At 45.4% G+C, this 15,766-nt stretch overlaps 1 protein-coding gene across 1 annotated transcript in view; it reads right to left on the bottom strand.

Annotated features, from left to right (window-relative positions):
• Positions 1–407: 407 nt before the first annotated feature.
• The window catches only part of LOC133138801 (mitochondrial import inner membrane translocase subunit Tim17-A-like), a 45,491-nt gene continuing 30,132 nt past the window's right edge, over positions 408–15,766 (bottom strand). Inside the window, exons 3-4 of the mRNA XM_061257847.1 lie at positions 1,348–1,458; positions 408–902 (exon numbers count right to left, since the gene is read on the bottom strand). Coding sequence (XP_061113831.1) covers positions 832–902; positions 1,348–1,458 — 182 coding nt within the window. The 3' untranslated portion in view covers positions 408–831. The remainder of the gene's footprint in view (positions 903–1,347; positions 1,459–15,766) is intronic.

Below are 15,766 nucleotides of genomic sequence, written 5' to 3'. Positions count from 1 at the left end.
CGGCGCTGAATGTGGGGAGGTGAGGTGGTGGTGGTGAAGGTGGAGGGGGGGGCGTTAGGCCAATGACAAGAGCCCTGACTAACAGTGGCCCTCAAAAACAGGGAGGTCATACATTTGCTTCGCATGCAAAGCCCTGCCATCGCACCCTTATGCAAGGTACTAAACATAACCTCTTTCCAGCTGTCAAAAATGTAATTTAAACTCAAATAAAAGATAATACTCCCTCAGCACTGTACTTCATGGTGTTTGACCTGTTTTGTATTAATATTTTCAACATTTGGGATGCTGGATTGATTGCCCAGCTAAAAGATTTTTTTAGTGCACTAATGCTCCTCCCTCAGTATGTCAAATTGAATCAACAGAAAAGTGCCACAGAAATGGGGCACGTCAACTGAAACCCCGATTTAAAAAAACGGTTAGCCGTACGTTTCCAGAATACGTAAAAGCGGAAGTCAGCCTGCTGACAGCTGAAATAATCCCACCAGGACACTGAAGCATGTTAAAGACTAGAGTTCCATTGTCTCCTAAATCCCAATATAACCCCCTCTATGCCACCCAACTGCATGGGCCCTGACGACATTTCCATTCCGGTGCTGACCACCAACATTCACACACTGATCGTGGGGAACATGCAACAGGTGAGGCTTTTTAACAGGCAGATGGCAATGATGGTTCAGGAAAAAAAAAAAAAAACAATCAGTAAAAAAATGAAATCCTTGAAGTTGGGATGCACTGCAGAGTTCCTTCTGAAGAAGTTCCAGAATTTTCTTTCGAGTCAGATCTGTGGAGATATTTTAAAAAGCCTAGGGGTGGGTGAGGGCGGCCCCTCCCTCACTGATACTGCCTGTATTCTCCGAAGGGGGGGGCCGGCATCGGGGCGGGCTCCTCTGCAAACTGGGCCCCTGAAAGAGAGGTGACAACGGGCGCTAGTCACAACACTGACAGCTGGACTCTGTGTCTGCACGCTGCACACTGCACACTCACTGCACGCTCACACACTTTCAAACTCAGGAAAAAAGAGGAAAGCTACACTCACCAAGCACTTTATTAGGAACATTTTTACTTTATCACACCTACTTATTAATGCCATTACCTAATCAGCCAATTGTGTGGCAGCAGTGCAATGCAAACAGTCATGTAGATATGGGTCAGGAGCTTAGTTAATGTTCACATCAACCATCAGAATGGGGTAAAAATGTGATCTCAGTGACTTTGACCGTGGAATGATTGTTGGTGGCAGACAGGGGGGTTTGAGTATGTCAGAAACTGCTGTTCTCCTGGGATTTTCACACACACACTAGTCTCTAGAGTTTGCAAAGAATGGTGCAAAAGGAGAAACACACTCACCGGTGGGGAACTGTGAGGAGGCGAATCTGGTGAGCAGGATGCCTGCACCCTCGATCAGCGCCAGCAGGATTCCGCCCATCGCCGCCGAGCCCACCATGGCAACGGGCCCATCTGCGGAGAACACGCCCACCTTACACCCTGCTCTGTGCTCATAAAGGCACGCCGCGTCATTTCCACAGACCGTTCGGCCACTTCCCGGACGGCAACCGAGTACCACGGGGGATTGTGGGACTTGTAGTATTTCAAGTCTTGCACTGGCGTCTTGGTTAGCAGGGCAACAGCTTTGCTTATTCCACTGAAGTCTATGATACAGAGCCTTTGTTCCCCTTGCAGTTTGCCCGCTGTGGCAATGTCGAGTACATCTGAGGTAGTTATGCATTTGGCAAAACGCTAGCTAACTGTTAATTTTGATGTCCGGACAAGTGAGTTATGAGTTCATTTCCAAGGTGATCAGCTCATAAAAAGGACTCCAAAACGTCTGTTATTAAAAACAAGACGAAGACGAGCACAGAACTAGTGTCGGCCGATACTTATTTTCAATATTTATTTTTCCTTTGAAATGATTTTTATTGTTATTTTTATTAGCAGAATAATTCTATACTATTATACCATAGCTTTGACTTTTTCGTATTATATTAGCCACTGATATTACACTGTGGACCTTTACGTGAGCCGACACAGATCATGACTCACACCACTAAGCCTGAATTACACTACATTAGTAGTAGTAGTCGAATCAATGGCAAGACACTTTGGATGAAAGTATCAGCTAAATAACAAATGCATTTCAATTTATATACATCACAACACAATTCACAATATAAAGCAGAAAACAGCGGTTGTGGCTGCAGGTTTTTGTTTTAGCCTCGCACTACGACCACTGATTCAACGAATTAACCTTTTTTTATATAAAATTTTTTTTATTAAGGCCTGCAGGGGACTTATGCAGGGGACTTATTGTGCTGGGTTAGAAAACAAACCTGCGCCCACCTGCTCTTACAGCCTGAACCAATGTCACGCCACAACAACCCGACAACCAGCAGACACTGCGGCCCTCCAGGACTGGAGTTAAACCAGCAGACACTGCGGCCCTCCAGGACTGGAGTTAAACCAGCAGACACTGCGGCCCTCCAGGACTGCAGTTAAACCAGCAGACACTGTGGCACCCAAGGACTGGAGTTAAACCAGCAGACACTGCGGCCCTCCAGGACTGCAGTTAAACCAGCAGACACTGCGGCCCTCCAGGACTGGAGTTAAACCAGCAGACACTGCGGCCCTCCAGGACTGGAGTTAAACCAGCAGACACTGCGGCCCTCCAGGACTGCAGTTAAACCAGCAGACACTGCGGCCCTCCAGGACTGCAGTTAAACCAGCAGACACTGCGGCCCTCCAGGACTGCAGTTAAACCAGCAGACACTGCGGCCCTCCAGGACTGCAGTTAAACCAGCAGACACTGCGGCCCTCCAGGACTGCAGTTAAACCAGCAGACACTGCGGCCCTCCAGGACTGCAGTTAAACCAGCAGACACTGCGGCCCTCCAGGACTGCAGTTAAACCAGCAGACACTGCGGCCCTCCAGGACTGGAGTTAAACCAGCAGACACTGCAGCCCTCCAGGACTGCAGTTAAACCAGCAGACACTGCGGCCCTCCAGGACTGGAGTTAAACCAGCAGACACTGCGGCCCTCCAAGACTGGAGTTAAACCAGCAGACACTGCGGCCCTCCAGGACTGCAGTTAAACCAGCAGACACTGTGGCACCCAAGGACTGGAGTTGGACACTAGTGGTTTACCCTGTTCTTACTCTGTTTAGAGTCCTTCGGTGTGAGGTGCACAACTCTGGGTCCTGGAGGACCGGTCTGTGTGCTGGTATTTGTTGGAACCAGTTACCTTAGTTTCCTGAGCGCTCTATACTATAAACTACACTGGTTCATTCCTGTACGGATCTTTAGGATGCACCTGCAGGCTGGGGCTGTAGCTGGTGCTTTTACAAATGTCAGATCAAGATATGACTGAGCTAATTCAGTAATTATGAACTTATGAACCTGAAATGGATCTGTTGTTGAAATTATATATTGTGGTGCCTCGGGGTGGATCCTGAGGTGCAGAGAGTGGGCACAGCTAGGAACCAACACAGGAGATAGCAGATTATTTATTTATTTTTTCTGTGTTTTTTTTTTCGGGGTATCGGTGATAGCGCCCCCCCTCAGGGCAAGGGTAGGGGAAAACTGGAGAAATCAAAGGGCCGTTTAGGCAAAAAATAAACGAAGGTTCTTCCCAGACCGGGGTATTTTCCAGGGCTTCCTCCCTCCTCCCCTCTTCGGCCGCGTCAGGGCTGGCGGGAAACACAAAGACAGGGGGTGAATAGGAAGGGAATTTATCTGGCTCACGTGACCGGCGTCCGTTTCCAGGTCTTCGGTGTTGCCGTCCGTGAAGGTGGGGTCTTCCTCAGGTTCAGTATGGCCGGGCGTTGCAGGTCCTTCCTCTCTCTGCCTTCCACACTCTCACACGCTCAGGAATGGCACCAACTGAGCCTGGCTGCAGCCTCGACCGCGCCTTAAATCCCATTCCCTGCTCATTAGGAAAAGAGGCTGCAGCTGAGTCAGTGATTTTCCCCTCTGCTCACTCACGTGCGCCGGCCGGGGTCCTGGACCGCAGGTAGAGGGATCTCTCTCCAAGGTGCTGATCCCATCACCTCTCTAGGCAGATATACCCCTTCGCACACCTCTCCCAATGCGTGACGTCTGCGCGGTTGACCTGCACGGGCCCCTCCAGGGTTCTCCACCCACGTGGCACAACATTCAGGAGCAGGGGTGCCACAATATTCATGTGATTATTTTATTATTAATTGCTTATCCTATTATTAGTTGCTTATGCTGGAGTGATCCAGATCATACATAATTGTTAAAGTACCATAACTTGCTTTGAATTAAAGCTAATGAATATTATTTTCTATAACTGTGTGAGTGGAGATGTCTCCCCCTGTCTGTACCATGGGCCTCCAAGGCCACGGCCATTAACTGTGTGTTCTGGATTATCTTGTCTTGGTGCCTGAGAGCCTGCAGAACCAAAAACATAAGACCTCATGACGGAAGCTACCATGGGGATTATCTTCCTGGAAATAGGGAGTTAAAACAAGATAGGATAGATTTCTCAGACGCGCAGTTAATTGCACAGGCCCCTGCGTATACACCATGCTGGAATGTTTGGAGAACATGTATCTGCATAGACAGTACCTTGAAGGGGGGAGATATGAATAAACAATCTGTAGTAAGGAGAAGAGTGGTGGATTGTCTTTGAATATTGATCATTGGGAATATTAATATTCAAAGGGGGCGTACATTTGTTGCGCTCTGCACATACATATATCCAGACAAAGGAGAAAAACCTTTGTCCTTGTTTTTGCATGTAACTTGAGAGAACGGCAAAGGTGTATTTGTAGACAAGTGAAGGAGAATAAACTGGAACATGACGGCAATGTATTTTGAATAAAAATTTGTCGTTCAATTTTGTATTAGTCACAATAATTAATCCCACCAATCTTCAACATTTTATTAGTCTTACAATAATGCAAGACATGCAGGTTAGGCTGATTGGAGAGTGTGTGAGTGAATGGTGTGTGTGCCCTGCGATGGACTGGCAACCTGTCCAGGGTGTATTCCTGCCTTTCGCCCAATGTATGCTGGGATAGGCTCCAGCCCCCCTGCGACCCTGTTCAGGATAAGCGGGTTCAGATAATGGATGGATGGATGGATGGATTTTGAATGTAAATATATGTTTACCGATCATTGGTTTGAATAGGAAACAGTACCTGCCTTAAAATGTGCTCTTCAAAGTCCCATTCATCTGGCAAATTTGAGTAAAAGATTCATTACTACATGTGCTACACCCTTGTATCTGTGTGTCTCTTAATGAGTGTGTTGGCCACCATAATTATCTATAAATTAAGGCTCTAGATGACATGAAATGATGGGCAGAAGGCTATCGTCAATGCAAAACACCTCAGCTTCCAGTGGGGGTTACCTCCCCCATTTGTGTCCCTACCAATGTCAAAATCAAACCTATGCCTTTGGACTCTTCCCAGTCAAGAGACAACAATGCTCTGCTAAGCTTCTCTTGGAGAGAGGGAACTGATGTGTGAATTGGAAGTGATTTGTTTATTAGGGCATGGGCTTCTTCTGCCTCAATCTCTGCACTGCATGGAGGCTCTCTGTGGGCCTGTCTGTGAGGCTGACTGGGGCCTGACTGGCTGTGGTGTGGAGGCTGACTGTGTGAGGTACCGTTCAGAGGACCCAGACGCAGACCAGGGAGTATGCAAAAACCTTTGTCTTCATTCAGTCCAATTTCAAGCCAAGTAATAAGAGTTCAAACAATGCCAGAATCGAGATGCAAAAGAATGGTCAAAAAACAAAGCAGGAGTCTATAATCTGAAAATCACAGGCTGAAGTACAAAAAGGGCTAGGCAAAAACGAAGTCAATGAAGGCGGAAGGAAAAAGTCAAAATAACCAAATAATCAAAAGGCAAACAAAACAGAAGGGTAAGGCAAACTTGATGTCAATGGTAATGAAAATTGATCAACGTTCTGACATAATTGGGTAATGAAACAATAACAAGGGGGAAACGAAAACGTGGCTCCGGATTAAGGAGTAGACAATTGTGTAGAGTTAGGAGACGTAGTGATGGTGAGAGACAGGTGCGAACACTTCGCTGAAACTAAGCAAGTAGTCAGTGATAGAACAGACAGGCGGAGTAGAGAGTACAGAGCAGACTTGAAAACGGGAGATAACATTAGTGAGTTAGTAACACGATTAAATCTAAACAACCCAAATTAAGTGACTTAGTTTATTAGTTAGACAGACAGTAAGTGTATTCATATAATTAGTACTGTACAATATCAAAATTAGTAGTTGTTAGTAAGAATAGTGCTATACAACATTAACTAGCGAGAAAAGCAGAAAGTAAGGAAATGCGAGACTGGGAAGGAATCGTCGAAACCTGGAAATCTTCGAAACGACCCGAATAGTGCAGCACGCAGACAGGGGGTGAATATGGCTCGATAACATCCTGACACAGACATAACAGGGGATGACGAAATGCAATGAACAGTGATGGATGATAAACAGAAAGCCAGAAGTCATCCACGCAGAGATATTAGCCAAGCAGGCAGAGATCTGTGTGGTGGGTATTGGGGGGGAAGGAAAGAAAGAGTTGGGTGTCGGCATAAGAATGGTAAGAAAAGCCATGGGAAGAGATAACAGAACCAAGAGACATGGTGTACAGTCCCGGCCAAAAGTTTTGTCGCATGAGTGGACAAAAGTGACAATTGCTCATTAACCAACTCTTAATTAGCTAATAAAGTTAGGAAACAACACAAATTAATCATAAGTGTCTAAAATTTATTAGAAGCTAGCAAAATGACATTTCAAAATTGTTACTAAATGTTACAGCTTGATAATGATCAACAGGCCAGTTTTGTCGCAATGGCCAACTCCAATTTCTAGGCCACGGTGAATAAGGGACAAGGGGCTTGATTAGTCAGCTGTAGGTAACTTTGAGCTATAAGAGCAGAAATTTGACACTTTAAGCCATCAAGTTCATGCTCAACATTGCTTCTGTCAACATGCCCAAGATCAAACCAGAAACCAAAGTGCTGATCATCAAGAATCTCAAGTCAAAGTCTCCTGCTGAAGTTGCAGACATCTTCAATGTGTCTAAACGGCAGGTGGAGAGGATTCGCAAGCGCTACCAAGAGACTGGCGACGTCCATGAAAGACCCAGGTCGGGCAAACTGCGCAAGACAACTGCTCGAGACGACAGCTTGTTGGTCCGACTGTCAAAAGCCAGCCCCATGTCAACCGCCTCACAGCTCCAGGAGGAGTGGACGCCAGCAACAACTGTTTCTTCAAGAACTGTACGTCGGATTCTTGCTTGCTTGCTTGGTCTCCACGGTCGTATTGCTCCAAAGAAACCAGTGCTAAACAAGAGACAGCTAAGAAACCGTGTTGCGTACGCCAAGGCCCAAAGCCTGACGGAAGGTTGGACAGCAGAAAAGTGGCGAAAAATTGATTTTTCAGATGAATCGTCAGTTCACCCAGAAGACAGTCAAATCAGATCAATACAGAGGTGCCAGGGAGATCTGTAAGGTGGATGGTAACATTGACAGTGCCAAATATCAACAGATTCTTGCCTTCCAGTACATTCCCAACTACAAAAGGGGTCAGATTTTTCAACAGGATGGAGCTGGGGGAAGAAGATCAAGGTCCTTCAGGGATGGCCAGCACAGTCTCCAGATATGAATATTATTGAGCATATCTTGGGAAGAATGAAGGAGGAAGCTTGGAGGACCAAGCCAAAGAACTTGGAGGAGCTTTGGGATGCCTGCAAGGTGGCCTTCCATGCCATCCCCGACAACTTCATCAACAAGCTCTACGACTCTCTGCCAAACCGGATGGCAACTGTTCTGCAGGCCAAAGGAACCCGTACAAGATATTAATTTCTTAACTTATAGTCCATGATGAAATTCTAGACTGATTTTTCATTTGGTATTTTATTTACTTTTTGAGAAAGATAAAATGTATTGATTATAATTTGATTGACTTTTGTCCAGGTAGAACCTGGCTTGTTCATCATTATCAAGCAATAAACCTTATAAGCATCTATGAAATTTTAGTTTTGCTAGTGTCTAAATAAACTTTAGACACTTATGATTAATTTGTGTTGTTGCCTAACTGTATTAGCTAATTACGAGTTGGGTAATTAGCAATTGTCACTTTTGTCCACTCATGCGACAAAACTTTTGGCCGGGACTGTATAGAGAGAAGAGGAGAGGACCAAGAACTGAACCCTGCGGGACTGTTGGGGGTGAGGGTCAGAGACTGAGCCCCTCCAAGTCACCTGGTAGGAGCGACCAGAGAGGTAGGAGGAAAACCATGCCAGTGCAGACCCTGTGACACCCATCCCAGTCAGCAATGAAAGCAGAGAGCAGAGGAGAGGGATTTGGCTTTGGCAGAGTGGAGTGCCTCAGTGATCGCAAGCAGACTATGTGCCTTTTCATCATTTCTTTTACATTTGAGCTCATAATAAAGCCATCCATTGCCAATACCTATATAACCTAGTATTTAAGTGTGCCTGAACCCATTTTTTACTACCTCTCAAAACAGTGCTCACGTTGCAACCATCTTCTTCATTAATTCCATCCCTGCATCTTCTCTGACCATTTCAGCAATGACTCAACGTGTGGTTAACCACCGACCTTATTGCTTTCTCGTCATCTTCGAACTCAGTCTTTAGAACTCACTTCGAAATTGAACTCACTGACTCATTGCTTGCCCGGTGTGGGTGTCATAATTGAAAAGGAGCTGAGTGTCAAACAGTCCGACGGTCTCTCGGTGCAGTCTGGTCCGGAAAATAGGGAAGGGACGTAGCGACATTCCTGAAGCGACACAAACACACACCCATGAACGTGTGTCTCTGTGGCTGTTGTTCTGCGCTAACCTCGCCCGCCGGGGGCCCCACGTTCTGGCCTGGTCGCCCTCACTGAGTGACACGCCAGAGACTTGCCTCCATTCATTAAGAGCCTCTGTGGAAAAAAAAGCCTTTCAGGGGAAGAGACCGGGGGTCAGGCAGGCTGGCGTGAGCTTGGAGCTCCTTCCTATTGCGAAGCTTCCCGATTGTTTCCACTTCCCCTCAAAACAGACAGAGAGGAACACTTTCATAACCAGAGCTAATGTCAGGGCAGGAACAATAACGCTCTCAGACACTGGAGATCCCTTTTGGCACAAAGGTGAAAAGAAAACCCAGCACACTGACGCTGAAGGTTTGTGATCTCGTGAGCATGGCTTTTGGCTGCCCTCTGGCAGAAACATGCAGGTGAAGTCTGTCATCTGTCACGTGCTGACGTCAACCGCCCTGTTAGTTTAATTTGTTCCACTGACAATATCAGCATTACTCTTGTCAAATTATAAGTCTTTCTTGAGTCTCTTCCAATTACGGTATCTGTCTCCCTCTGCTGGTCGAAATTATGTACAATACAGTAATGCAGGCTTCGTAGCCTCGTCCCGTCATCCATCCTTCCATCGCTGCCTCCGTGCAGCTGCTGCCCTGTGCCCAGCTGCAGCTCTGTGACTTCCCTAGCAGTCACAGCGCCGAGGTCGGCCTCACAAAGAGGTCAGAAGGTATAAATCCATCCATCCATCATCTAACCTGCAGTGGAGGGTGGGGCGCGGTGGGGCTGGAGCCTATCCAAGCAAGCGTTGGGTGAGAATACATCCTGGACAGGCCACCAATCCATCACAGGGCACATACACCATTCACTCAAACACTGCACTCATAGCCTACCTATTTAATCTCTCCAATTAACCTAACCTGCACGTCATGGAGTCGGAGGGTTGGTCCTATGAATGGGGCGTTGAACTGATACTGGTCTGCTTACAGTTTTTTACAATCATTTCGGTGCTAATCTCACAAGCTTACGCTCAACACTCAAAATGGTAAGCACTTGTAACACACCCCGTTCGTCTGTTCAAAACATGCATTGTGCATTCATATCTTTGAAGACATCTTGCACTTCTCAACACCATCCATCCATCCATTATCTTAACCCGCTTATCCTGAACAGGGTCGCAGGGGGGCTGGAGCCTAACCCAGCATACATTGGGCGAAAGGCAGGAATACACCCTGGACAGGTCGCCAGTCCATCGCAGGGCACACACACCATTCACTTACACACCTGCATATGTACATGTAATTTCTTATTTTTTTATTTTTAATAAATTAGCAAAAATTTCTAAAAAACTTCTTTCATGTTGTCATTATGGGGTGTTGTGTGTAGAATTTTGAGGAAAAAAATGAATTTATTCAATTTTAGAATAAGGCTGTAACATAACAAAATGTGGGAAAAGTGAAGCGCTGTGAATACTTTCCGGATGCACTGTACCTGGAGGAAACCCATGCAGACACGGGGAGAATATGCAAACTCCACACAGAGAGGCCCCGGCCAACGGGGATTCAAACCCAGGACCTCCTTGCTGTGAGGCAGCAGTTCTACCCACTGCACCATCCATGCCGCCCACTTCTCAACTCATTGGTTCAAATTCCTAACTTTTCATGAAATACTATAGGAACATTTTTTTAGATTGGCCACACAAAAGATAGCAGTTTAGTTGTTTTTACAGTACTTCACTCTAGTAGGAAAAAATACTTGATACATGTTTCAATACGGTCCTTTTTGTGATTCTAAATAAAGGGAATAGTGGAAACAGTAGAAGAGAGTAGAATCATTGAACAAAATCAGAAATACTGTAATAAAATATATATATATATAATTACAACATACTGTGGGTCTGTTTCAGGTTTTTTTTACAATTGCAAATTTTTTGATACTTTTTACTTTTCACAGTTAGCACAAGAGCACTGTATGCTGGTGATTTTGAGACATGTTTGCAGTGGTTTGGCAGTTTTGATCCATTTTGTGAATGAAATGAACAGACAAGCTGCATGTTGAAAAAATCCTGAACTGCAGTGAAAGACGCGGCCCTCTACCAGGACAACACTCCCCCCCCCCACCTCTAAGATGAGAAACAAGGCCACCTCTCTGAAGGAGTAGTTGTCATCTGCCATTCCATTGACCTCCTCCACCTCCTCCTCTCACTGCTTGATCTCTATTCTAACATGGACCATCTGACTGCTCCATGTTGTTGCTGTGATGTTGCAGGTGGATCCTACTCTTAACACTGTAAAATCAATCACCAGTCATTTGACCACCAGCTCAACAGTACGTGTGAAAAAAGGTTGAAACGCCCTGTGACAAAGGATAGTGATGCAATATTACTACATTCAATGATAATGTGGAAATTACCATGACAAAGGTCATGATCTAAACATGGAATGTTGTAACGGTAATCAGTTTCCATAAAACTGTGCTTTAGGAGTAATATTACACTTACTTTTAATGTTTAGTAGTTGGATACATTGATAGTTAGATGCATTGTTTTGGATGGAAAGACAATATTTTCCAAAGTGTTTCATATCTTTGTTTTCAGCACAAACTCAATAATATGGCAACAGTAAGTAGGTCAGAATCATATGAACCACATGAATCATATCCAAAGAGAACCCAGGGAAGCGGCCACTTATTTTTTGAGAGAAAAAATGCATGCCACCTTTTATGGCTTAGAGAGGCTCCACTTTTAGAAAGACCACAACTGCTAGTCGATACATGACCCCTGTGCTGGCACTAGCAGGACAACATCCGACCTATTTCACATCCGACCAAAAAATGAAAAAAATACCCTCTGGAGGGCAACATAACTAGGTACAAAGTGCTACCAATAATCTAGTGCATGAGGTGTCACACGTCCGCCCTGACCAGCAGCTTGTCCCACTCATGGAACCAGGCAGCTGTCTTTGACCCGCCAAATGAGGAGCAGCAGTCCCGGTACACGCCGATGAGCTGGGGGGTGCCACCTTGGCGTCTCAATAAACAGTAAAGTAGCTTCATCGAAACAGATTACCTGTAACAATATTACATGTTTAGATCATGTATGTTTTAGGATACATAAATCGATTGACACCAATTACGTTGGAACAGGATCAATTTTACCACATTATCACTGAATGTAATATTGCATCCCCATCTTCTCTCATAGGGGTTTTCAACCTTTTTGTGACACGCACTTTTGAGCAGATGACTGATGACTGGTTTTACACCGTGTTAAGAGCAGGAGTAAGGATGTGTATAAACCTGCAACAACATAGCGACAACATGGAGCAGTCAGCTGCCTATCACAATGTGCGGGGTTCAACTTCTTCAATTCAGAGTCATTCCACCTCCACCTCCACCGGTCTGTCCCAGGTATGCCCCTCACCCGCCTGCATTCCATAACAAAACATCCAGGTGACCCCCCCCTCTGCTCTCCTGCAGTGGCCACCTGCAGCACTCCCTTAACCAGCTTAGCCAAAGGGCACTTGGCCAGAGTCAGGTTAAGGATTACAACAAGTGTAAGGGTAATTTCCTGAATTGATTCTTAATTGACAATGTGTGTTTACATAAAGACAATCACGATATAAAAAAATAACCTTATTATAATCTTTATTTCTATTAGACCACTTTCTGAATTAAGTGCTTACTAGGAGTCTTTCTCTGTCTCTCTCCCAGCAGACAGACGGCCTTTGACCTTAATGTCTCTGCCACTCCAAGAAGGGGATAGCAAGCTAATTCCGGTCAGCAAGGTCAACAAGGGGTCATCAGAAGACAAAATACTGATAAATGTTTGTGGCAAGCATCACGTCTTTTTGTTTTGATAAAGCCCCCTCTTCTGGGTCAGTGCACTGAAAACTGTGTATAAGTCTTACTATGTCTGATTCAAACGATGCTCACCTGTGAAATGTTAAAAAGGGCATTTTTCCCAAACACAAGCCTGGCGAGTGCACTATGCATCCAGTGCATCCATCCAGACGAGGCTGCGACATTCTCGACCTTGTAAAACCCCACGCTAACCCAATGACGGAATTTAGCGGGGGCTGAAGGGGGTTTTGCGTGCTTGTCCTTCTGGCGTTGCTGGGAGAACATTAGTAGGGTTAATTATTATCCTCCGTACAAGAACAGAGCACAATTATGTTTAAGAATATACTGGGTCCGTTGCCATGGGTCGGATATGGATTGACCTGCCCCATATCCCGCTTACAGCTGGCCAGAAACGGATCAGTACAATTCTTAATATTCTCCGTTCTCAAACGGGGCCGTATTCTACACTTAGTGGTTACTGTAGTTTTACTTGTTTATCTGACTCCATTTAAAATATAATTTAGAAATTTGGGTTTGCAACTTACGCGGACCTCGGGAGTGATTACATTCAACTTGTACCTGCACCACCATTACTTAATATATGCTCCCGGGATTAGCATTACTGCTGAAATCTCAGTTTGGTGGAGAACTCAGAGGCTGGGGGTCCAGTCAACACAATACATGCAATCCTGCCATGATAGTTGCGAGCCCAGGTCGGTGTAGCATTATCTGGGCTCCTTAGAGCTAATTTGGCAGGAACCAGCGCCGTAACGCCCATGGGTTCCCTTTGCACCAAATCACAAGAGCCGTGCGTCACCCGACCCTTTAATGGACAGAAATTGCTGGCCGCACAGCTTAGAACTACCACAGGTGTACCGCCCCGTCGATCGGTCGGTCTTTGGCCACCATTTCCCCCTGAGTAGTTGTAATTTAGGCTGAAAAGGTACAAGATGAATTAGAGTCATGGAGATCACGCAAGTTACAAACAAAATAGTTTATTCGCAGACAGGTAGGTTATTAGCTTTAGAATATCACAATCAAGTATAAAATACACAAATTAAGAATAGAAATAGAGTAAATAATCATACCTAGCCTGCTTGGACTACACACAAACACAGAGTATAGAATATGCCGTGTGGAAAGTCGAATACGATCTTCCGCTGCTACACATACATACATACATACATAAGACATGTTGTGTGGGAAGTCGAATACAATCTTCCTGATACTTGCATACACGTACAATATGCTGTGTGGGAAGTCAAATACGATCTTCCCAGATTGGTCTGTCTCCCTTGCTTTTATGCCAAATTATACGTTTGGAACCAGGTGGCAGTGCCATAAATCAACCTGGAGGGGTGGTCAAATCTAGAATTTAGACCCCCACCCTTGTGGGTCGTTAAGTAGGGAAAATGAGATGATTACCAGGGGAGGACGTGCAGGTTTTCCCTTGAGTTACTGAAACTATGTTTAATAAACTCCATTTGGTATGAAATGTATCTCATCCGATTCCTTGATTTTACCAGATCACATCCATACCAAACAGATTACCCTTATGTTTTATTATGTTGCAGTTATCATGAAACTTCCCTCCTGATTATCCATTTTACATGCAATCCCTGTTACCATTACATAAGACTTAATGCAATAATACAAGGATCACATGGGCAATGTTTTCAAGGTTTTACCGGGTCTATTTACTATCTTAATAGCAGTTTTGAATATTTAATCTAGGAGAACAGTCACCGTTGTAATGGCAGCAGTGCCCAAATGAGGGCACTGTGGCATTGTCCAGAGTCTTCCCCCTTGGAAGTGACCAGGTACGGGGTCACAGGGAGGTCACCAATGTTCTGGAGGATTCTTTTCCCATGACCCAACTGCCCTTGGACCACTCATACATCTTAAGGTAGTCTAAACAACATTGAAACCCCATCTCTCAGGCCCCTCACAAATGGCAGCCCTTCCTGACCTTAACCACTACGCTACAGGCCGCCCCATCATATCTATGAATGCTGTGGTTGGGAGTTTTCATGATAACTACATTATGCTGTAAATATGTATTTGTGCCTCTCGTGGTAATATACCTTTTGGATAAACCTGATTTGGGTGAATGAAAGGAAAGGAGACACCCCAGATTGTTTGGTTTCTTCTCCTTATCTTCCGAAATCCAGGCCTTAGTTCTTGACCCTAAAAGTGAGTCACCCATCTATAATTTACAGCCAGGCCCACCAGGCAGGGGGCTAAAACACATGGCTTCTACAGAGACAGCTTTTGCCCAGTTTCCCCTCGGCTCCTGAATGGTTTTGCTATCAAAGGTAGACTGTTACAAAAACTAGACCATTACACCAGTCACACTGAACCAATCAGAATAACACCAAACATTACTATATTCTGACCTGGGATTATCATGAAACATCTTTATACCATCTCCAATATTCCTGTGCTCTAACCTGTCAGGAATGTGAGAAAAGGGGGGCCCCCAGGGCCCAAGAAGGCGCCTCTAAGAATCCTTCTCTAGCTCTCCCCCACAGGCATGTGTGCCAACGGTGGGGGCTAACAATGTATGCGCCAGGAGGGGGAAGTCATGACTGGTTTACAACCTGGATCTGGATGTGGAGGATGAGGGCTTCGAGGAGGATGACCCCAAGGCCCACTACCTGGCCGGAACCTCCACTCCAGTCTGAGCAATCACGTCCGGCCGCCCCAGAAGCCCCCCCTGAAGCCCCCCCAGAAGCCCCCCGCCGCCCCCCTGGATCTTCCCCGGGCAGCCATTCCACCAGCTCCCACCGGCAGGGGCGGTTCTAGGATTTTCTTTACTGGATTGGCCAAGGGGGGTCCAAGGGTTGTCTGGGGGTGGCCACCATATCTCCTCGCTTTGCGCACGCAGAAGATTCTTTGTGGTTATTTATGTTTATTTTTTATTTTGAAATAAACATAAATAACGTGTGAAAAAAAAATACAAAAAAACACTATGCATTACTAGTCTACTAAGACTAAACGTAAATGAATAGTCTATAGGCTACTGATAAGCTAATGTAAAGGATATTAACAATAACAAATAAATATGCTATGAGCCTCTTTTGTCATCAAGACCCTTCTCTGTGCTCACAAAAGGTAAGGCTTTTCAGTAGACAAAT

Source organism: Conger conger, chromosome 10 (genome assembly GCF_963514075.1).
Source record: "Conger conger chromosome 10, fConCon1.1, whole genome shotgun sequence".
NCBI lineage: Eukaryota > Metazoa > Chordata > Actinopteri > Anguilliformes > Congridae > Conger > Conger conger.
The sequence above is the reverse complement of the archived record's forward strand: the minus strand, read 5'-3'. Positions and strand labels throughout refer to the sequence as shown.